We start from the raw sequence: 23,799 nt of genomic DNA, 5'->3' as shown, positions 1-23,799 counted from the left end.
TTTTTTTTTTTCTTTTATTCTTTTCCTCAGAAGTCTGAGTGTTGTTGGGTGTTTTCTTGGCCAGTCGTGACTCGTGTTGTGTATCTTGTTGATCGTTTTTATACAAAGTGATATTATATATTTTTTCTTTTCACGTGTTGCAACGAATTATCATTGCGTTAATTCATATAATTCATATCGTTTAATTAAATTAAATTAATATAAACCATTAACAATGCCACCAAAAAATCAAAAAAGAAATGGATTTTGGTATTTCTCGCGTGATTTTCAAAAACGTGAAGAATCCAAAGGCGTACAATTTCCAGGAGGTTTGAAGGAAATTATGGCAAACCCACGATGCTCAAAAGAGTGGAAAGTAAGTAAATAATAATAAATAATTAAATAACAATTAAAAATTAATCTAATTATTCAATAAATTTTTTTTAACGTCCAACAAAGTAAACAAAAAGATAATTTTTTTCCTTGAAAATTGTGGGCCCTTTGTTCTTTTTTTTTTTTTTTTTCTTTCATTCGATTATTATTATCATGATTATTATTTTATACTGGCGATAATTTTTATCAACAGTTTGTGTTGATTATTTTTTTTTTCCAAACTGATTTAATGCCATAAATTGTCAATTAATTTTATTTTATTTTCTGCCAAAATTGTTGAATAAAAATGTTTTAATTTTTTAATTTATTCAGGAATTAACTGAAGAAAAGAAACAGGATTATCAATCTCGTGCTAAAAAATATAATGGTTCAGGATCATCTGTAAAACTTACGTCACTTGGTGATCCAATATCAGTGATGGAAGAAAAATTGCAAAAAATTAAAGAATTTGAAGAAAACATGAGAATTGAAATAAAAGAAAAATTAAGTATTGCTCATACTCATAATAGTAAGTTAATAAATAATATAAATGTAAAAAAAAAAAATCAGTAAAAACAGTAAATTAATTAATAATGAATATTTTAAATTACAGCAATTCCAGACTTATCATTTTATTTGATTCATACAAATTACTTTTACACCAAGACATCTGATGATTCAGTCATTGATTATATTCCAGCAGAATTTGCTGTTATTGAATTTTCATTAAAAGAAGGTCAAATACGTTATTTTCATCAAATAATACGTACCAAATTTGAGCTTGGTTATACAAGAGAAGCTCTTGAAATAAGTGATGCATCACACAAATTAACTGAAAATATGAAACAAGGTGAAGATGATTTTACTGTTATGTATGATAAACTTGTTAAATTTTTACGTAATGATGATAAAAAGAGTGGTAAATTGCCAGCAATTTATACAACAAAAGAAATGGCTAACATTGTACCATGTCTTTTGGAAAGACTGACACAAGCTGCAGGTAATTTAATTAAACAAAATAAATAATTTACACTAAACGAAATATTTAATTTTATGCTCAATACATTTTTATATATTTTTTTTGAAGGTGTTCCTGAAGATACACTTACACTTTATTCTCTTGAATATCTTTTTGGTACAATGATGACTTATGTTAGTTCAAAATTTGCTGGTATTACTAATCCACATCTCATTGCTTCAAGTGAACTTGAAAAAGGTGCATTTTCATACTCACCAGATCTCGAGTGTGATGTAAGTTAAAAATAAATAATTTTAATCTTTCTTTTTTTATTAATGAATTTGTTGATTAATTATTTCTTTTTGAATTTTATTACAGTTTCATAAGACCATTGCTGATTCAAGTATTCATTGTAGTTTGTCAATTGTTCGTCAATGGGTTTTTGCTGTTTGTGATTTTTGCTGTGGTGAATTTAAAATCACCATGAAACCTGGTATTCATTTGCCAGATACCAAAGATAAAAATCAAACTACAGCTCCATTGTCAAGATCTTCATCAATGGCATCAATTACATCAAGCATGCATTCATTGAGTTGTAAATCAGCAACAGGGGTATTACATAACATATTTTAATTATGTTATTTATTTTTTTTAAGGTTGTACATAATTTTAATTTTTTTGTTTACCCAAGGTTTCGAAATCTTACAAGCCAGCTTACAATTTGACACCAGAGGAAGACAGACGTCGAAGAGAAGCAAAAACACCATTAACCATCATTGATCATGGTGAACAAATGGTAAGTTAAATTTATTTATTTTTTTAACTACTTATTTTTGTAAATTCTTTTAATTATTTTTTTCATTCGAAATTTTTTTATCAACTTAATTTTTTGTGTTGAATTAACAATAGAGTTATTGAATTTTAAATTATTTTTTTTTATTAAAATTTATTAATAATTGAATGTTTTATAAATTTCTGGCTTGTGTAAATTTTTTATTATCACTTTGAGTCGTTGAAGATAATGTACCAAGGTTTTTTAAGCTTCGTAATATTTAAGTTGATATTTTATCATTAATTACCACATCTTATCCAGGTTAGCCATATCTTTTTTTTTTATCATCCTTTATCTAAAGAATAAAAGCATAGAATAAAAAAAAGAAAAAAAAAAAAAAAAAACCTCTTGGTTATAAAAAGAATTGAAAAAGATTGATTAAAAATTTAGTTTGTGATTAATTAATTTATTTTATAGATGAAGAAAACACATCGTCTACCAAATTCATTGTCAAAGACAATGAGTGGAATGTCATTAAATTCTCCATCACTTGATGAAGCAAATTTTCCTTCAATTGGTGGTGAGTATTATTCATTATTGTCAATTTAAAATAATATTTATTATAATAAATAAAATTTGAAAATTTAGGAGGTGGTGGAAGAGGACGTATTATTCCAAAAGACAAGAAACTATTGTCACCAATTGGACGAGGTAAAACATTTATTATTTAAAAAAGAAAATCTACATAAATTTTGACAATTAATTAATTAATTCTTTTTTTATTTTTTTAACAAGGTCGTGGTGGATCTGGCATTTAAAAAAAAAATTGCTGGTTGACAACCTGTGACAAACACTATTTCATAATCTCCTTTTTTTTTATATTATTTTATTTTTTTTCAATGACGTTGTTTAAGTGTTACTTGAGCTAACACACATACACATTAATCAATCAATTTTTTTGTTTTGGAAATTATCATTTTTGACTTTAAAAAAAAAAATAACTTGAAATTATTTAAACAATAAGTTGCTATTTGAAATTTCTATTACAACTTTTGTAACTTTCATTGTATAAAAAATACACATTTAAATAATTAAAAAAAAAAATATCTTTTCACATATTTATATTTAATCTGTTCTATCATTATTTGAACAAAATTTAATTTGTTTTTATATTAACTGAGTTTATTTTAATGGTGATACGTTGAAAATAAATGTGTCGAATTATTTGCTTCATTAAAATTTACATTCGTTGTCGTTTGGCACTAAACTATTCATGGATTTATTGAAATCATTGATAGTGGTTTCAATACAAGTTGTTACATGTACTGTCCTTTTTTTATACTGAAAAAAAAAACAAAATTATTAATAAATACTTCCGGGAATATATATTTATTAATAAAATAAAAATAGATTAATTTTTACCTCCATATTTTGGGTGTTTTTTATGTCCATATTTTTAAATGCCTGATAGATGCAATTGCTTGAATTTTTTTTAGCATAAACATATTGTTCTGCCAATAATTCTACAATTCTTTTTAGACAATTATTTCGGTTTATCGCACTTGTAACCCGAGTATTCAATTCCAAGTAAAGTCTACGATAAGTATTGGAGCGAGTTTCATTAATCTTTGACAAAGTTCTGTTTTCTTCTTGCATCACAAATTTTTCATAGTCATCATACATATTCTTCTGTGCCCCTTGCGTCTCACCAAATGTCTATGTAAAATAAAGTAAGACGATAATAGTTAAATTAATAATTTATAATTATTTAATAATTTTTTACCTGGATCAAAACGACAACTAGGATTATAAAAAATCCAATTTTATAAATCATGATGTCTTTATTTATATATTGTTTTTTTAACCCAATAATTTTTACGTCTTTTAGATAGAAAGATTGTTTAATGACTGACGAATATTAGTTTCTAATTTATACTCCACATGTTCATCATCCGAGAAATAAATTTTGAAAAAATTGATGCACGTGATACTTGACTGGGTAAAACCCAAGAAATTGTGTCAATGTGATTATTTATATAATCTAAAAACACTAATGAATTTTATATGTATATTTTTTGTTGTTCACAATCTTGATATGTTATTTTTTTAAATTTAAAGTCGATTAATATATTTATTATTAAAGAATTTATATATTTTTTGTTGTAATTCGTAAATTTTCTTTTTTATTAAACAATATTTTTCATTTAATAATAAATTTATAACATTTGAAGAATTTATAATAAAATATTTAATTTATTATGAAAGCACCAAAAAAAAAATAAATAACTACGATGATTAGAAATAATTTAGTAATAAAATGTTTTTTTTTTTTTTACATATTTTATTATTTTCGTGTGTAAGTGTGTAAACATCTCAAATTTCATTTGAAAAAAAAAAAAAAACAATATCTCATTTCATAAAAGGCATAAATTGTATTTGTATATTTTTTTTTATGCCTCGTTACATTTTACATATTATTTTAAATTTTAAATTTTTGATTTGTTAAAACCACTTAATTTTTACTTATTAATTTTTATTTTTAATTATTGAAAAATAATGACAATAATTATAAACCTGATTTTTATCAGAAATATATATTGTTATTTACGAAAATAAAAAAAAAAAAAGAAATGATGATTGGCAGCTTGATTTTAATTTGTCGAAATAAAAAGTTGATCTATTTTTATAAATTGTCACATTGGCTGTTGGTTGGAATTGATGAAATCGAAGATGTATTGTAATTGTCACGTAATCTTTCAACACAAAGCATGAACTGTCTTCTTCTTTCTTCATACTGAAAAAATAAAATAATTTTAAATATTTTCAATAAATTAGAAAAAAATTTAGTTGGTTTTTTAAATAAAATAATTATTTACCTGCCAGTATTTGATAGATCTTCTATTAATATGATCCAGTGCCGGCTCCTTGCAGTCGATGGAGTTTTCTCTAACTTCAATATATAGACCTATCAATCTTGTCATAATTGTATCTTCACAACGATAAAGAACATCTCGACTCATATTCAAAGTGTTCAATTTTATATCAGACAGTGCGACAGCATTAAAATAAATCTCATCAAGGTCTAACATAGCTCTGTTCTCATGTTCTGTTAAAAAGTCTACATGTTGTTCATAAAGATTTTTAAGAGGCACCCTCGCCTCCACAATTATCTATAAAAAAAAAAAAAAAGAATAAAATTTGTTGATAATAACTAATGATATAATAATTGAATAATAATAATAATTTATAATTTACCTGAATAAATATGAAAACCAACAATGTAGAACAAACAATCTTACAAATCATGTTTTAATATTTTTTTTTTTTTTCTAAATTGATGAATATTTTTTACGTCGTTTGAATCGAAAGATCATTTACTGACTAATGAATATCTAGAACTGATTAGACAGAATAGCTTTAGTGGGGAGGGAGAGATATGACAAAACAATTTTCTAAAAAATAATAAGTCTCTTTTTATTTAATAAATATCTAGAACTGCAGTCTAGACAGCTTTAGTGGGAGAAAAAAAATGACAAAACAAAATCTACAAAAAATGTTATCATTTTCTAAAAAATTATTTTAAAAAAATGATAACAGTCTTTGTAAATTTGTAAATAAATATCTAGGACTGTCTAGACAGAATAATTTTAGTAGGTCAAAAGATATGACAAAACAATTTTAAAAAAATGATAAAAGTCTTTTGAAATTTATAAATAAATATTGACTTTTCAAATCATTGTCAAAAACTTATACGTTGATATAAATAATATCTTGAAATTAAAAAAAGACGTTGATATAAATAATATCTAATTTCATAAAAAACATAAATTTTATATGTATATTTCCTTTTTTTTTTTTTGTCATATTTACGTTACATGTTTTTATAATTAAATTTAAAATGCTAAGAACATCTACATAATTAATTTTTGATGTTCTTCATTTAACAAAATTTGAAATATTTATATAATCTATGCTATAATTTTTAAATTTAATTTTTTTATTTTTCATTAAACTTTTTAATTTTCGCAGCATAATTTTTAACTATAAATATTATTACATTCGATAACGATATTATAAATTTTTATTTTTCATTATGTACATTGTTACTTTATCATTTATATTAATTCAAACATTTATTTATTTATTTTGTACTATTAAATACTAGTTCTATAATCGTCAATATATTTATCGATCGATTTAAAAATTAATAATTTTTATTTTCAATTATATTAAACCGTTTATTATTATTATTATTTTATTTTTTTCTATAAAAATATAAATTGAATAAAGAAAATTTTCAAATTAAAGAAATTATATTTTGTTATTCCCTATTTTTTATTAAAAAATATGGAAAATAAAAAAAAAAAATATTTTTCATATTTGAAATAATTTGTGGTCCTATTTACTTGAAATTTTTTATTTATTAATTATTTTTAATCCTTAAAATTATTATCATTATTAATTAATATTGTTTATTTATTTTTATTGACATTTTATTTTTATAATATAAAAAAAATTAAAATTACATTATTTTTTTTTTTTAACAAATGAAAATTTTAATGTAAATTTATTCATATTTTTTAATTTATTATTTTATATATGACGAGTAGAAAATAATTTCATTCACATCAATTTTATATTTAATTATTTTTTTAATAACGCAAAAACATCAACACATTCCTCGATATATTTTTTTTTACTATTACTAATAAATTAATAATAATATTTAAATATTTATATATTTTTTTTTTCGCTATGTTTTTCCAACAACGAGACCTCGTATATTTTTATTTTAAAAAAAAGTTTACATTATGAAAATTTTTTTAATTGTTTATTTTTTCATTATAGTTTTTTTTTTTTTTTTTTTTCTTTTCTGTTTCACTGAACTTTGAGTAATTAAAAAAAATTCAAAAAAATAATATAAAGTTTTTAATGCATATGACGAATGACGATGTAAATCGATAAGTTATTCTACTATGTTTTTTTTATTGTTTTTTATTTATTGTTAATTCTCAGTGCGTGTTAGTTTTCAAGAGGGTTACCCATGTTATTGGATTAATGTAAAATAACATTTACCATGTATTTTAATTGCAAATGTATTTTAAATATATTTTATAAAATACATTTAAACAAATAAAAAATTAAATAAAAATATTGTCTCTGCAAGTGTAAAGAGACTTTTTAATTTTCATAGCAGATGTACATGCACCAAAAAAACCACTGACAACTTTGATTTTCATCATGAACAACTCGTATGTTTTTTATTTATTTTTTACAAAAAAATATTATAAAAAAAATTGTCTTGTTCATTCTATTTTATTTTTTGACCTTATTTAAACTTTTTCTATTTTTTTAGTACTTGTCTATTATGATAAATTATTAACACAAAATAAAAAAAGAAAAAAAAATTCTTTCTAAATTCAACTCTCATTGTTTTACATCTAAGAAAATTATTTTAAAAATTTTCAATTATATTGGATAATTTAAAATGTAGAAAATATTATTCTTAAATTTTAAATAATTTTTCGAAATTAATTTCAATAAATAAATAAACTAATAATTAAATTTCAAGAAAATTCATAAATCAATTATAAATATAAATAGCAATAATAATAATTATTGATTTATGAAAAATTAATTAGAGTATAATTTAAAAAAAAATAATTTTACTATATTAAATATTTGATGTCTATTCTTGGGGTTTATTTAAAGCCATATCAGATGATGTACACTTTATCAGAAATTCAGAAAAAAATATTACAACAATGAAAAATGACAAACTATTTTTTATCATAGAAAAATGATACGATATCATTTGTCATTGTCCTTGTTGCATATAATAGAAATTTCTTAACTAATTTTCTATCAGTATAATAATAATAATTTTTTATTTCTTTTTCTCTGGAGATTATATTTAAGTGGTTGAGATACTCGCGTGTACACGACCTCCTGCAATTAGCAAATGAATACAAAAAAAATACAAAGACAAAAAAATAAAAAAAGACAGCAACAAAAAAAAAAATATGACAAGCAAAACTGATGATACATATTCATGTTTTCTCTTTATGTACATTTATTTATTTTCTTTTTTTATCCTCGACTTTATGCTGTCAGGTAAACACAAATGAAAAATGTATTTTACGTTCGAAAGATACTCATTAAATAAAAAATTCATTTGAATAACATTAATCAAAAAATTTTAATTATTATTATAAGCTATATATCATAATAATAATTAATTTTGAATTTTAATAAATATGCATCAATGTAAAATAGCAAAATTATGTTCAAAAAAATTTTTGTTTTTCTTGTTTAAATTTTTTTCTTTCAACAAGTATCTTTCGAAATTTTAATTGCTTAAATTTGATTTAAATTTAGAGATGTATTTTAATTGAAAATTTAAAAGAACAACTAAACTTAAATGCAATTAAAAATTTCAACTTGAATTTAATTATAATTAACGTGAATAATATGAAATAAAAAAAAGTGTATCATTATTATTTATTGAAAATAAAATTACAAGTAGAAAAAAAAATAAATCAAATCAATTTGTCCAGAGAGTTTTTTGATACGTGTGATAATTCATCATGTGAGCTTTTAGCGGAGTAATGTTTAATCTCGTGAAATTAATAATTATTATTGCTCAAATATTAGTTGAGATTTGTATGGATATTTAATAAATATATATAAAATATTAAACATGCCTAAGCATTGACCAGCTTAGCGTACATAAATAAACAAGCTTTTATATAATTATAATTGTTATTCGCATTTCGCTTTGATAAAGCTCGGTTGTATAATAAGATGCTTACGGTTGTGTTTAAGCAAATGATGATGTAAGCATTATTGAATATTGGTTTTATGTATGTTAAATGACTCATGTCACATTTACCTTTTATTAATAATATTATGAAAAATTAGCGTAATGATTTGCTGTTATTCAATGATTTATAAATTAATTTGTTTTTAATTTTTAGAGGATGCAGTGATAAAATAAAATTGTAATATTTATCAAGCTAATTTTTAGTATTTAATATTAACAATAAAATTAATATTTCGATTTTACATCTTTGGGCTTTGATGAACATGTATTTTGCATATTTTTTTTATATTCTAAAATTGAATTAATTAATGAAATTTATGTGAAATATTTTGAAATTTATTTTCCAAGTTTATTTCTTTTTGAGCCTCCTATTAAAATCAGTCAACAAGTTTCTAGAATTTTGTGTACTTGTTAAACTGAAACAAGGAAAAATGAAAATATTATGATTATTAAATTGTTATACAAATTAATTAATATAATTTTAAAATTTTCAAGTGTATAATACATACCAAGTTTGAGTAGGATGAATATTTTTATTTTAAAATGAAAAAATAATATAAATGTATATGGGAAGTTTGATTTGTAATTTATTTTTTTGTTTATTTTATAATATTTTTTTTAAAAAAAAGGCTTGATGAAAATTAAAAGACACCCATTAAGCAACTTGTCACGATTTCAAACACAAAATGTAACCTCCAATCACAAAAGCTTTAATTTACACAAGATTTAAGTAATTTCAACTCGAGAAATTCTTACAAAACTTTTTTTTTTTTTTTAAATTTATTTGAATAGAGTTACTTTTACAAAACAATTATAAAACAAATGTTGTTTATTTAACTTGATAAAATAATAAAGTTCTTTACGATATAAAATAATCAAAACTCGTAAAATTATTATTATAATTTTAGATTATAAAATTTAATTATTCTATTTGTTTTTAATTTCTTTATTTATCTATTAGTATATTTCAATTTATAAACTACTCATCTATTATATTTCAATTAAAATTATCCTATAAATATTTTTATTTTTTAATAAATAAATAAATTAAAAAAATAAAAGAAGAAATTATACTCATATATCATTATTATTTCCAACAATTTAAATATTATTTATCTTTTTAATTTCAAATAAATATTCATAACCATAACGTTGATAAATTTTACAAATTATACACTGATTTATTATTTATTATTTATTATCATCTACTGTATTTCATTTATTTATTTATTTATTCTTTCTATTTACTCAACACTCAATAGATCCCTTAGGAAATTTTCGCAGTATGTGGTTTCACTCTGTGCTATTAACCTCAAGTGGAGTGATACTATATTTTTTTTTATATATTTACTTATTTTGTTATATATATAAAGAGAATAAAAATTTGTTTGTAGTTGTTTTGAATGCAATACCCTTGAATCAACGGACAACACCATTAGAGAAAAAAAAAAAGGAAAAAATAAATAAAAATCTTTCATGTCCGACTAAAGACTGACTGTTTCTACTGAAATTTCAAAACAATGTTGATAAATATTCATGAAAAAAAATATTAAATATTACATAAATGTCAAATAAATACGAGCATTGTTGAATAAACAATTTTTTTATGTGTCAATAAATATTGTACATTCAATATTAAATTAATCGTAAAAAATTCAATCAGCAAATTGCCTGGACAATCGAATAAATTCTTCTTTTTTTTCATTTGATGTTTATGAAGCAATGAATCAATTTAAAAATTGAGTATTTAATAGAACTATATATATATAAATTATTATTATAAATAAAAATAATAGTGTGATATAATAATAATGGAAAAAAATAAAAAAAATAAACAAAATTGAGTCGTTGGTAAATCAAGTTATAAATAACTATCAAAGGGGAATTATTGTCTTCTCCATCATTGACATAAAAATAATACAGTGTATATATTATAGTCACATGGGACACGTCACGTTTTTGACACGATTGAACTTCAATAACTTTCATTTACTTTATCTTTTTCCTCAATGTTTCAACAAAATCCATGACAAAAAAAATATAATAAAAATATGAAAAAAAAAGAAGCGAAATAAACAAACACAACTGGGATAATAATCGAGAGAAAAAAAAAATATGTGCAAGAGGGTGTTTGAAGCACTTCCTACTGAAATGTTAACCTTAATCACAAAACCTGTCTATCACCCCATGTGCCACTAAACCACCCCCGCTATTACAACCCCTAAAAAACAAAAAAAAAGAAACATAATCCTTAATGTTATACAACTATACATTTATGCAATAAATCAAAATTATTATTAAAAAAAAAAATAAAAATGTTTACAAATTATCAAACATTTTCTTCTTTTTTTTTTTTTTCGTTTAGTAATAATATTTGTTATGAAAAATTGAATTAAACTTGTTTTTTTGTTCAGTGAAATAGAAAAAAAAGAATAATCCATCTGTAATTTTTATTGGTTTTTTTTTTACTTTTAATTCTTTTTAAATTTTGAAAAAAAATATACTTTTTTTTTGGCTATTTTTAAATTCTTTGTTTCATAGTCAAGTAGAGCTCGTTATATACGTCGAGTTGAATAAAGGATCTCGCCTCGTTGGAGCGTTCTCGGATTACCTGTTCAAACTCTCATATAGAAATGGCTGACTTGTGAACTGCTATATATTTCTAGTTGATAGCTACGAGCAAGAAAAATTGACTTTGCTATATAGTTTATATACATCGAGTTTGATAAAATCTTTCACACATGAATTTTATATAAAAACTCTTCACAATTTTTTTTTTTTTTTATACATAAATTTTATGATTTAAAATTAAACAAATATATATCTTATTTTTTACATTTTATCAGTAAATTCATTGTTATTTTTTAACATGAATTTTATAAAAAAAAAAAAAATTACCTAACTGTTTTTTCTTTATCATTTATCCTCATAGATTATTTATTTTTATTATTTATTTTTTATATAACACACAAATTAAGGCAGACCGGCGATCGGTTTGCTATTTGCCCCGGTCAAACAACACACACCATGAACGTATTATGGCAGTCACGAATTTTACGTCTTTTCACTTAACTTTGGTTTTTTTTTTTTTCCTTTTCCTTTTCCATATATATCTAGTTGTACATATTTATTTCTAAACATCAATTTTTATTTAGGTTGTCAGTTATTCACCCTCACGCAAGGTCAATAACAATTTGCAGATATATTTTTTTTTTTTTTGTTTTTTTGTGTATGATTTACACAGTTGTATATTTTTATAAAATTATAAATTACTTTTTTATATTGTGGAAAATTTTGCAGTGCCAATTTACTTTATTTTCATGTATAAAAAAAAATTTAATAATAGATTTTGTAGGTTAATTAGAGAATAATAATAAGTAATTTTTAAACACGATTTTTTTTGTTTTGTTTTTCTATTGCAATTGACATTGATTTGAGAAAAAAATATTTAATTTAATATTGTTTAATTATTTTAATTGAATATAAAATTAAATTATTTAATCGAATTGTTAGATGATGAATATGTGGTTTTGAATTTGTAAATTGATTATTGATTGTTAAAAAAAATGAAATGCACTGTTTCGAATACAGTGATTTACAATTCATTGGATATTTAACAAGTGAATATTCAAAATGGAAATAATTTTCAACATATTGTATGTGCAATTTAATTTAAGGTTAATATCAAATTTTCTTTGTATTATTGTTTCTGTATTATATTATGTCATTGTCGTTTTCCACTTGTACCATTTTCTCTGACATATATTATATCAAATCGATTTTCTTCATCAACACCCACCACTCGGCTGTAGCAGGCGACATTGTTCACATTAAAATTCAACTCTATTTTACAGTGCTTTATAAATTATATTTTTTTTTATAATTAATTAAAATAATAATAATAATAAATTAATTGAAAAAAAAAAAATTCAATCGATTGAAATAATATTTTTTATTTATTTTTGTGATTGAAGAAAAAAATTAAAATTAATAATGCAATTTTTAATAATTAAAAAATTTACTTTTTATTTTTTTATTCATTGATTATTATTATTTTTAAAAGTAATATTAATCAAAGCATCAGAAGTAAATTTTAATCGATTGAGTTTTCATTTTTTTTTTTTTTTTTTTTTTCTACTGATATAAATCATTTAATCTTGCGTGCAAGTAAATTTTTCTTGTGATTTGCTTATTGCACGATATCAAAACTGACTTTAATAAAAGAAAAAAATGAATAAATACATCAAGCTGATTATTTTGATCTTAATAATCATAAATTTATTATTATTTTTCATTTTTTTATCAGATTTATTAAAATATTTAATATAATCTTGTATTTTTTCGAAATTTATTTGCACTTATTTCGTGTTGATTTATTAGTTAAAAAAAAAAAATTCATTTTTGAATATTACAAATTTAATTGTTAAAAAACATGATATTTTTAAATTTGACATTTTAATTCTATCGAATATCCAATTAGTCAAAAAAACAAAAAATATATAAAAACTTTTTACCGAAAAAAAGTTTAAAATAAAAATTATAATGTAAAAAAAATTAGTTAGCTTTTCAATTGCAGTATAAATTAATAAAATATTATTTAAATTAAATTTATGTTGTTAAATATTTCAATTGACACTGCATTCAATTAATTAAATAAATTTTAAATATATTTAATTAAGGAAAAGACATGTAAACGTGTATATGATAATAATATTATTGTTTGTCATGGGCCACTGTACTCCACTTTATAAATATATATTATTTAATTAAGTAATAATAGATAAAAAATTTAAAGTGGAAAGCAATGTTCACGCCGGTTTCTCCTTTGCTAGACTTGTGTTACTTGTGTCATTGTGTGAGTTGCTGTCATAGTATGACCATTATTATCATGATGTGATATCGGCATCCAATTACAAAATAGTTGTTGAAATGTTGTTCGAAATTGTCGACTCATTGCACAGTAGAGTATAAAATTTATCGCTGAATTAATCAAGGCCAATATATCCATAACCTCACCTGTAATCAGATAACCATTACACAGTTAGAAAATATTAAAAATGTAAATTTTAAACATTCAAATGGTCAATTAACTTTTGATCAATTTATTTTATTTCGATAAATATCAACACAAAAATATGAATAATTTACAGGATCGAGAGGTAATAATTATTAGAAAATTAGGTTGATGTAATTATTAATTTGTAATTTATAATTGGACTATTTAAATATTTGAAAAAATATTCAAATAAAATTTTAAAAATAACCTTGATCATATTTAATTATTATTTTCATTTTGAATTATGCTTTTATATATTTTTTTTTTTTTAAATAGTCATGTGTATTTGACGTAACAATGTATAATATGGATTTTTTTATTTGTCGACAGTGTGAACGAGGGGAAGTTTAACTAATGAAAACAGGAAAACTCAATTCAATTTTACAAGATTAAAATATAAATCCTTCAAATTTTTTTTTTTTTTTTCTTTTGTTGAAAATATTTGATGTAAATAAAATTTATATTTTTGATTTTTAATTTAAATTGACATTTATAAAAGGAAAAAAAAAAACACTTTTGTATTGAATATTTTGGAGTGAGAAAAATAATTTACGCTTTTAAAAATAATTTATAAATGCCAAGTGAAATACAAAATAATGAAAAATATCATTCAGCAAATATTTTGGAAATTTGCCATATTGTTTTTATTTTTCTATGCCTGATAACAATAGAAACAAAAAAAAGATATTTATCATTTTGTATTTTAAAAATAATCATTTAAATAACAGGAATTTTTATTTGTAAAAAAAAATTACAATATATTTATAAAAGTACTTTGATTTATAGAGAAAAAACAAAAAATTTTATTGAATATTTTAAATTTTTAAACACCGGAGAATTTTATTTTTGTTTTAAATAAAAACGAGGGTCGTTTATTTTTTATTCTCAATAATACCAATTGTTTGAAATTGAATAAAATCATGCAAAACAAAAATTCATTCTACTCTTGATTTGAATATGTCAGTAGTACGAGTAAATGACAGGGTCAGACGTGAAATTTTATATTTTTATTCTTCATGTTTTCAAATTTATATTCCTACTTTTTGACATTCACAAATGCATAAATATTTTCAAAATTCACCAACTCACAGATGCTCAAACAAATCCAAAAAATAAAGTCAAAAAATACATATACGTCTCTCAGTTTTTTCACAATATAATATGATAATTTTAACTTTAAAAAAATCCAAGAATCTTCATCATAAAGCTACATATTTAAGTAGTACAAGTCAATCATTGTCAGCCAAAAAATTATATTTTCCAACTTTAATTTTAAAATGAAAATTTAATTTTTCTATACTGTATTTAATAATTTTACTTTATTAAAACTTTGAGATTTAAAGTTCCTCAAAGAATCAAAGATTTAAAGTTTTTTACTTTTTTAAATAAAAAAGTTTTTTTGTAGCATTAAAAAATGGTAGAAACACGTTAATCGTTTTAAGTAGTCTTTTTTTTTTTTTTATTTTTCAAATCCCACAAAGACTCAAGGTAAAAAAAAAAAAAAAAAATATATAAATTGACAAATGGAAACATCGATCGTCGTCTCAAGTGTGCCAAAGTACCCTTTTTTTTTCCTGTTATATTCTCTTTAAAACTTTTTTCTTTATAATTTTTTATTTCACAAGTTTCCTCTACTGCCAAGACTATTTCAATGAGCCATCAGTGGGTTGTCATGTGAACGAAACACTAGGAAATTCACTCATACAAAAATCTAATTTATCACACACACACATCCATAAAGAAAATAATTTTCTTATATATATGAGTTGACCACTGGTCACGTAACATCCTTGTAAGCCATTACGAACTAACCCTATAAAAATTAAAATTTATATTTCAAATTTATCACAAATTGAATCTATATAAAAAAATTAATTACTTTATTATATTATATTTGAAAAAAAAAAAAAAGTTATATTTATATTGAGTCACAGATTTTTTAAATCACTTTACCACATTTTTATTTTTTTATTTAACCCCTTTTTTTCAAACACTTTGTCATATATTCAAGCCTTTATTATTTGAGCCATCTTTTCAAATAAAAAAATTATGCATCGTCATCGAAAAAAATATTTCTCGTTGCTTTTTCAATTTGATTAAATAAAATTTACTCATTTTATTGAATTTATATATTTCTTTTTACATTTAAATATTCAGTTGAATCATCATTTTATGTAGTATTGTTTTAAGAAAAATATATTTATTATTTTCAATTTTTAAATTAAAAACTTGGATATTACTTTATTTTTTTTTTATTAAAATGTATTATTTATCACAATAATAATACTTGATGCAGGGAAAAAAAAAAAGGATATCGATTTTCTTATTTACGTTGTAGTCCCAGTGGTATATACAAAAATAAGAAAATATAAAAAAAAATAAATAAAATGGAAAAACATGTGACTTGAAATTCTTACCACGTGTCAATTCAATACTGTTATTATTCTCTTTTGTCTTACTCACATCAAATCGATTAATTTACTTGGTAAATTCTTTAGATTTTCTCGTGGTGTAATACTTTATATATACATCAAAATAAATAAAAAAAAAAAAACTTGGCTTTTGTATATGAGAGTTGACTACAAGATTAGGGTTTATACTTTATTGTACTTTGGTAAAAGGGTGGAAAATCTAATCATTATTTATCCAAGAATAAACACACAAAAAACAGAGAAAAGAAAATAAAAAAATAAACTTTTTCAACAAATATTTTAATAAAAAATTTATCATCAATTTATATGAAAAAATATATTAAAATTTTTATGAATAATTATATTTAAAAAAAAACAAATTATATAGTTAATTTTTTTGATATTAACATTTTTTTTTTTTTCGACAAACTATAGGGTATTTAATAAGTCAACATTTGGCTTGATAAATAACATACAATTATTCGACAATTACAACGACAGTTATATAGAAAAAATAATGATAAAAAAAGCTGGTATTTTTCTAAATTATATTGATGTATTTTTGGAAAAATAAAAAATATTATTGTATATGTAATTTCACTTTATGATATAACGATAATTGACATGTTTAAGACATTAAGACAATGTTGTTTTATTTTTTTTTTCTTCGACTTAAGCGAGCAAATGAAATTAGAGATACAGAATAACATCCGGGTTATACACAAATAATTGAATGTGACAGAAATAAGGTGAAATAAAATAAATAAATAATAATGATAAATGAAAAAAAAAAAAACCATGTGCACAGCAATGTTCACCATTTTTTGTATTTAATTTTGAAATTAACACAAAAAAATGTTGTTCATTTAAAAATAAAAAATGAACAGTTGAAATTTTGTTAATTCAACATTTTTTAGTATTAATTTTTCAGCAAAATTACACACTTTTTTTCCTGTTTAATTAACAAATGTAAATTATTATAAATCTACTTCACATGAATATTCTAATCGCCTAATTATCTCCTGTAAATTCAGGCCAATTATTATTTTTTTTGTTTTCTAATCTTAATTACAAATTACAAATTAATAATTACATTTTTTTTTAGATAATTATTCTTCATGTTTTTCACATTAGTAATTATTTTAAACAACAAAAATTAAGATCCCCGGATAGCATTAATAAATTATGTCACTTTTAAAAATATTTTAGTATTATTTTCATTTTTTTGTTGCTTGTTAAGATAATTGATTATTAAAATTTGTCACGCAAACTATTTTTTATAAAAATATAAATTTAATTAAATAATTATTATAATACATCAAATGTGAATAACACTATCAAATAATTTTAAATAATTTTATTTTTTTTCTTTATTATTATCTGAATTTTTCACTGATGAAAATTAAAAACATACTTGAGTTATGATGAGAGAGGATTATGTTCAGCAATTTTTCTATAATTAAACTGGGTAATAAATTTTTTTTAAAATACACATTAAACTTGAAATAAAAATATAAAAAAAATAAATAAAAAACAGATAATATATATTGAATTACTGCAGTTTTCCAAATGCCTTTTAATATCTCATAAAAAAAAAAAATCTTCTTAAGAAGATTAAGTTTGGGGATTTGAAAATTTATCTCCACTTATATCGAGATAATATAAATGTCAAGAAGTGTACTTGTCCTTGATTTTCCAACAAACTTTTTCAAGAGATTTTTTGAATTTTTTTCAAACTCGTGCACTGAATAAAATAAAAAAGCTTCAATAGAATTAAAAAAAAAAAACATGCAAATAAAATTTGTACTATGAATTATAGATAACAACTCGAAAATTGTTGAATTTTAATTTTTATTGATAATAAATTATTGACAATAAAAGAATCATAAATCAAAATGAAAAATCATTGAAATTTGCAGTGTGAACAATAAACTTGTAAAAGATAAAATTCATTGTAATGTATTAATTTTCAAATCATATATTTTAAATTTAATATTTTTAAAATTTATACGATTATACTTGTTATCAATATTTCCGGTGGTTATGGATATTTGTCGTTGATGTATTAATGAAAATATACTCTTGTATATATTGGTAAAATCGATATCTCGTGAGGTAGATTTTGTGGTTGTTTTAGATTAAATTCAAAGCAAATTATTCTCAAAATCTTTCAGCACAACAGTATCCATGTCTAGCTCAAAAGAAAAATAAATATAATAATTAATAAAATATTAAAAACATATTTTGCCAAAGTACAATAAAAATCAATCCAATTTATAAATACACCTCGTTTTATTTTACATTCAAATAAAAATATAATTCAATAAATAATTGTAAAATAAATTAATAAAAAATATCAGAAATCCATTAACAAAAAGAGAAAAAATAAACTACATTTTCCAATTGATTATTTTTATACTTAAAATAAATATTTACACGACACATTTAAAAAAAAAAATCACATTTATTATATTATTCATAAAAATGGATATTAAAATAAAAAATAAAATAAAATTAATTTTAAATTAAATAACATATCATAAAATAAGAGAAAAAAAAATAAGAAATTTTCCATTTAAATATTTCATATTATTTAAACAAATATTCATATATTTTTATTTAAAAAAAAAAAGCTGTCTTAAATTTATTTAAATAATAAACATATATAATTTATTTATTCAAATGAAAATATGAAATTTAATATCTCATCAAATTTATGTACTTTTTTTCAAGTAAAAATAGGTGTGGTTTAATATTCCCCAGTGATATTTGAATTTTCCGGATATTATACTCAATGATGACATCTTTCAAGCTTTGTTGCACACAAAATTCAACTTATTTTACCTTTTTTAACCCTGGGGATAATTGAAAAACATTTGTTTGTGTTTATCAGTGTGTATATTTATTTAATATATATATCTGTTTGTGTCCCAATGGAAATGTCTGGTTTTTGTTTTATATTTTCATTTCATCATGTATTTATTATTACATTTTGAAAGTTTTTTATTTTTTTAATTATTTAATTTAATTTTTTTTCATTTCAAATTTTTCTACAGTAGATTGCTGTGTCGTCTGGATAAAGTTTTTGAAAATATAACTTGTTAATCCCTGATGGATACCACCACTTTTTATTTATAGATATATATTTATTTTATTTTTTTATTTTCAACCTGTCAACTTGCTGTCTTCAACAAGTTACAAGAACTTAATTTAATTTTTTTTTTTTTTTACCTTTAGTATATTGTTCAACTTTTTAAATTGCATTCTCAATATTGAGTCAAATAATATATTTTTTAAATAATATTACATATATTGTAATAAAAAAAATTAATTACAACAAAATAATAATTTAAAACAACATTGAAATTTTTCATGAAATTTATAAACGTATAATAAATTTTTATGTGTACTTATTCAATTTTTTACTTCAAATAATAATAATGATATTGAGCATTAAAAATTTAAATGCTTTTAAATATTCATGACTGGGTTTGTCTTTCTACACATTTTTGTTTGTTCATAATAAGAATTGTGCTGTGGGTGTTTTCTTTTTCAAGTAAACTCATGTATCTTCTCGTATTTACTAGTCGGAACAAATACTCGTAAAAATTGTAAACAACAAAAAAAAAAAAAAACACAATAAACTTGAAAATATACATGTAAATATATTGTGGATAAATTCAAGATGAAAAAGCCACCAAATAAATAATTTAGAATTTTTTTTTTTCAATACAAATAATATTGAAAATATACCAGTACTTGTTATGAAAATATTTTTTTTATTTTTTGTTTTGTTCATGGTTGCATTGGTTTAATACCTCTGAATTTTTATTTTTATTTTTTTTTTAATTTTCAAACTAAGCTATTTTATTTAAATGAAAAAAAAATTATACAAATATTGAGAAGAAAATGTATAAATTAAAATTCAAACGACATAAAAATATAGTGTTAAACTAAAAAAAATTGACGATATTATTTATTCATAAGAAATACTCTTCACCCTTGGTTAAAAGTTGCTGTATTTTTTTTTTTTTTCTTGTTAAAAGTAGATATAATGACATATCTATATTGAAGAAGTTGTCTAAACCAGATAAAGTTTTTTCATCGAATATATAATTCGTGATCATTGCTAAAGTAAAAAACTTTACCAACGTTTTTTTTGTATTATATTTTTTTACTGTTATATAACTTGGATCATGCATCACCTGAAAATGAAGAAATAAAGACAACCAAGAAAATCCAAAGTTTTATATCTGACCCTCAATTCTTCCCCACATCTATTTTTTTTTATTTCAAATTTTTACGATCTATTTTACGTATACCTTGAGTATTACATTATTCTACCCTATTTTTATAAAGTCAAAATCGAACATTATCAAGCCACATATCTCTACGATAAACTAAAATTCATCGTAGGCAATTTTCATATTTATCTATAATATACACATAAATTTAACATGTATATTTTATTATTTTCTTTTCTCAAAAAATACTTGATCACTTATTTTTTACACAGCAAAAAAATAAAAAAAAAAAAACCACCTTCCACTAAATTCAATTTAAAAAAATAATCAAATAAGCTTTCAATAATTAAATAATATAAATTTAAATAAATAATCTTACCAAGCTTGACGTAACAAGTCCTGAAAAAACTTGGACCAAGAATAACACTAAGTAAACCAAGAACACCTTGTGGAAATTCCGTAAGTAAAAATAGTAATAATACAGCAAGTAACATTCTCGTTGTTCTATCAGTTTGTCTTTCTTTATCCAATAATCTCGTTGTTTTTTTTTTATTTAAATTTTTTTTTAAATCACATCCATTATCAATTGTTTTATTATTTGATAATTTAATAACAGTTGATGCTGTTAATAATTTACGTCTTTTTTTAGCTTCCAGTAATGCAAGTATTAATCTTAAACTTAATATTGTTAATGCAAAACATGGAATTAATTTAATAACAACACTGTACATCCATATATTTAATTGTTCTAATAAATTATTATCTTTCATTGTTTCACTTAAATCAACAAACCACAGTGTTTCATTATATATTGTATCATTATATATTGTTAAATTAATACTATTACCATGGCTATTTAATAATTCTGTTTTTGATGTAACAGCTGTTGTAAAATAAACTGGTAAACATATTAATGGACATATAACATATGCACCAATTATTGCAAATATTGTTCTATTAAAACTACACCATTCACGATTTTTTTGTGGATGTGCTATTGCAATATAACGCCATATTGCAAGTGTTACTGTTAGGCATATTGATATTGTATGACATACTTGTGTAAACAATGAATGTACCAAAACAAATACTGACCAACCGTATGTATATGTATCACGTCTTGAACGATGATATAAATACATGTGACTTGCATATGGCATGTATTCAAGCATTACAAGCAAATCAGCAACAGCTAGACCAGTTAGTATTGCATTTGTTGGAGATGACATTTCACGACGTGATAACACAGCAATATTTAAAGTATTTGCTATTGAACCAAATATACAAACAAGAATACTTGCATATCCATGAACTTTTGCATATTCTTGATGGAATGAATCCAAACCTGGACCACATGTCATATTCATTTTGATGAAAATATATATTTAAACATTTAGTATTTCATCAACTACTTGCTACTTTTTTTTTCTATTTAATTTTAGTTATTTTAAAAAAATTATATTTACTTTTTATTGACACAAATTACACTTATTTTATTCGATTTTTTCACTTTTATTTTTCCTTTTTTTTTTCATGTAAAAACAAACTGTTGCGTGGAATTTTTTTTTTTTCTTTTATTTAAATGCATAACACTTTAATGATTGAATAATTATTATTTTTGGAAATTTATTTTTTGATATTTATGATGATTTATTAAAAATAGGAATTTTTCTTTTTTTTTTCTCATAACACTAATTATTTGTTGGATATATTTTAAAATTTTAAATTAAATGTAACTTGTGGTTTTTTAAAATTGAAATGTAATACTAATTTTGATGTTTAGTGTTTAATGGTGAACAAATTATGTTAATTGTATTTTTTTTTTTTTTCGTTAACATTGTTTCTAACTCCGCATGTTAACGGAGAATGACGATGAGAATATCATTGCTCGTTGCTTTCAGTACAATATCCAAGTAGTTTATGTTTGGAACGCATGCGTTGCTTGTTCTGATCCATCTTTTGAGGAGAAATTAAAATGGGTAGGGAAAAGTTGAGGTGAAACACATTGGAGAACACTTGGCATTTTTTATACATCACTTGACAATTTTTAAAAATCTCCTATTTTTTTTTTTTTTTCATGCTTTTCTAATGACACTTGGACAAAGTCAATCAGCAAAAATTAATTTTCTTTCTTTGAAAATAATAATTAAAAAATATAGATATATTATTATTATGAAATTTTAATTTCATTACACTGAGAGAAATATTAACTAAGAATTACAAACGTAAAAGAAAAAAATACAAAATAAATAGTAAAAACTGCGTTCCCCCGTCATTTATAAGAATTATTCGTATATTGATAGATAATTTTTACAATAAAATTATGTAAAAAATCTGGCCATTGACTATATACACTACTAAGCCATAAAATTTACACAATTTTATTGTAATTTCTGTTTAAAAAATGACTAAATTCACTCACAAGTAAATTCTAGCAGACTGAGAATTTACCCACTACCAGTTTTAAATTTACTAAATTTTATTACAAATTTTATTTAAAAGTTGGACATTTTGTGTTAAGTTGGGCAGTTTGTGCTAGATTCACGGAGAATAGCAATCAATTCCCGGCAACATTTTTTTCTTTTCTGTTTACACGCTCAAAACTCGAAACTATTTGTTAAATAGAAAAGTTATTCTTGATAAATTGTTTAGAAATAAATAACAACAATAAACCTCGCTTAACCCCATATCTAGCTTCAACAGATAAGGCTGTAGAAATGCTTGAAATTACATGACAGTTCAATCATTTGTTCAATCGGTCGGCCATCTTTGTGTTATTTCGTCCCACAAACAGAATTTTTACAAAGCTATATAGTAAAAAAATTTAAGTCTATCTAACTTTTATATGTCTACATGAAATTTTATTATATATATAAGAATATTAAATTGTAGTATTTTTATTCAACCATATAATAATTTTATTCTTTTCACAAAACATGTATGTCTTTATTTTAATTAACTCATAACTCATTATCTAAGAGAATAATCAAAAGTAATTCTTTATAAATTGTTTAGAATTGAATTTTCAATAATAAACTACTCAATATGTCCATCTGCAATAGATAACGATGTATAGAGGCTTGAAGTAACCCAACAATTTTTTGACATTTTACACATTTTACATAATTTTATTGTAGAATTCCGACTCTCGCGGCCAGTCCCAGAATTAAAACAAAAATTACAA

General features: G+C 21.7%; 2 protein-coding genes across 2 annotated transcripts; one reads left to right on the top strand and one right to left on the bottom strand.

The window, feature by feature from the left end:
- Positions 1 to 40: 40 nt before the first annotated feature.
- On the top strand, positions 41 to 3,016 carry LOC122848406 (protein maelstrom homolog). The gene is made up of 9 exons (XM_044146472.1): positions 41 to 355; positions 685 to 880; positions 965 to 1,351; positions 1,439 to 1,602; positions 1,688 to 1,921; positions 2,001 to 2,105; positions 2,559 to 2,661; positions 2,730 to 2,792; positions 2,877 to 3,016. The coding sequence occupies exons 1-9, from the start codon at positions 215 to 217 to the stop codon at positions 2,897 to 2,899; spliced, it is 1,416 nt and encodes a 471-aa protein (XP_044002407.1). The 5' UTR covers positions 41 to 214; the 3' UTR covers positions 2,900 to 3,016.
- An 8,829-nt stretch (positions 3,017 to 11,845) lies between these two features.
- Positions 11,846 to 22,472, bottom strand: LOC122848421 (G-protein coupled receptor dmsr-1-like). The gene is made up of 2 exons (XM_044146492.1): positions 20,995 to 22,472; positions 11,846 to 13,920 (listed from the first exon to the last, which is right to left on the bottom strand). Exons 1-2 carry the CDS (start codon positions 21,980 to 21,982, stop codon positions 13,733 to 13,735), a joined length of 1,176 nt encoding a protein of 391 aa, XP_044002427.1. The 5' UTR covers positions 21,983 to 22,472; the 3' UTR covers positions 11,846 to 13,732.
- Positions 22,473 to 23,799: the final 1,327 nt, after the last annotated feature.

This window comes from Aphidius gifuensis, linkage group LG2 (assembly GCF_014905175.1).
Source record: "Aphidius gifuensis isolate YNYX2018 linkage group LG2, ASM1490517v1, whole genome shotgun sequence".
In the NCBI taxonomy this organism is placed as follows: domain Eukaryota; kingdom Metazoa; phylum Arthropoda; class Insecta; order Hymenoptera; family Braconidae; genus Aphidius; species Aphidius gifuensis.
Note: the sequence above shows the minus strand (reverse complement) of the source record. Positions and strands in the feature narration are given on the sequence as shown.

Bases quoted from the DNA above. Each gene is read 5' to 3' on its own strand.
- LOC122848406 (XM_044146472.1), top strand. From the start codon at position 215: ATGCCACCAAAAAATCAAAAAAGAAATGGATTTTGGTATTTCTCGCGT. The intron at 356-684 runs GTAAGTAAATAA...TAATTTATTCAG, and splicing joins GATGCTCAAAAGAGTGGAAA to GAATTAACTGAAGAAAAGAA. The intron at 2,662-2,729 runs GTGAGTATTATT...TTGAAAATTTAG, and splicing joins AAATTTTCCTTCAATTGGTG to GAGGTGGTGGAAGAGGACGT.
- LOC122848421 (XM_044146492.1), bottom strand. From the start codon at position 21,982: ATGAATATGACATGTGGTCCAGGTTTGGATTCATTCCATCAAGAATAT. The intron at 13,921-20,994 runs GTAAGATTATTT...ATCTGATTACAG, and splicing joins GACTTGTTACGTCAAGCTTG to GTGAGGTTATGGATATATTG.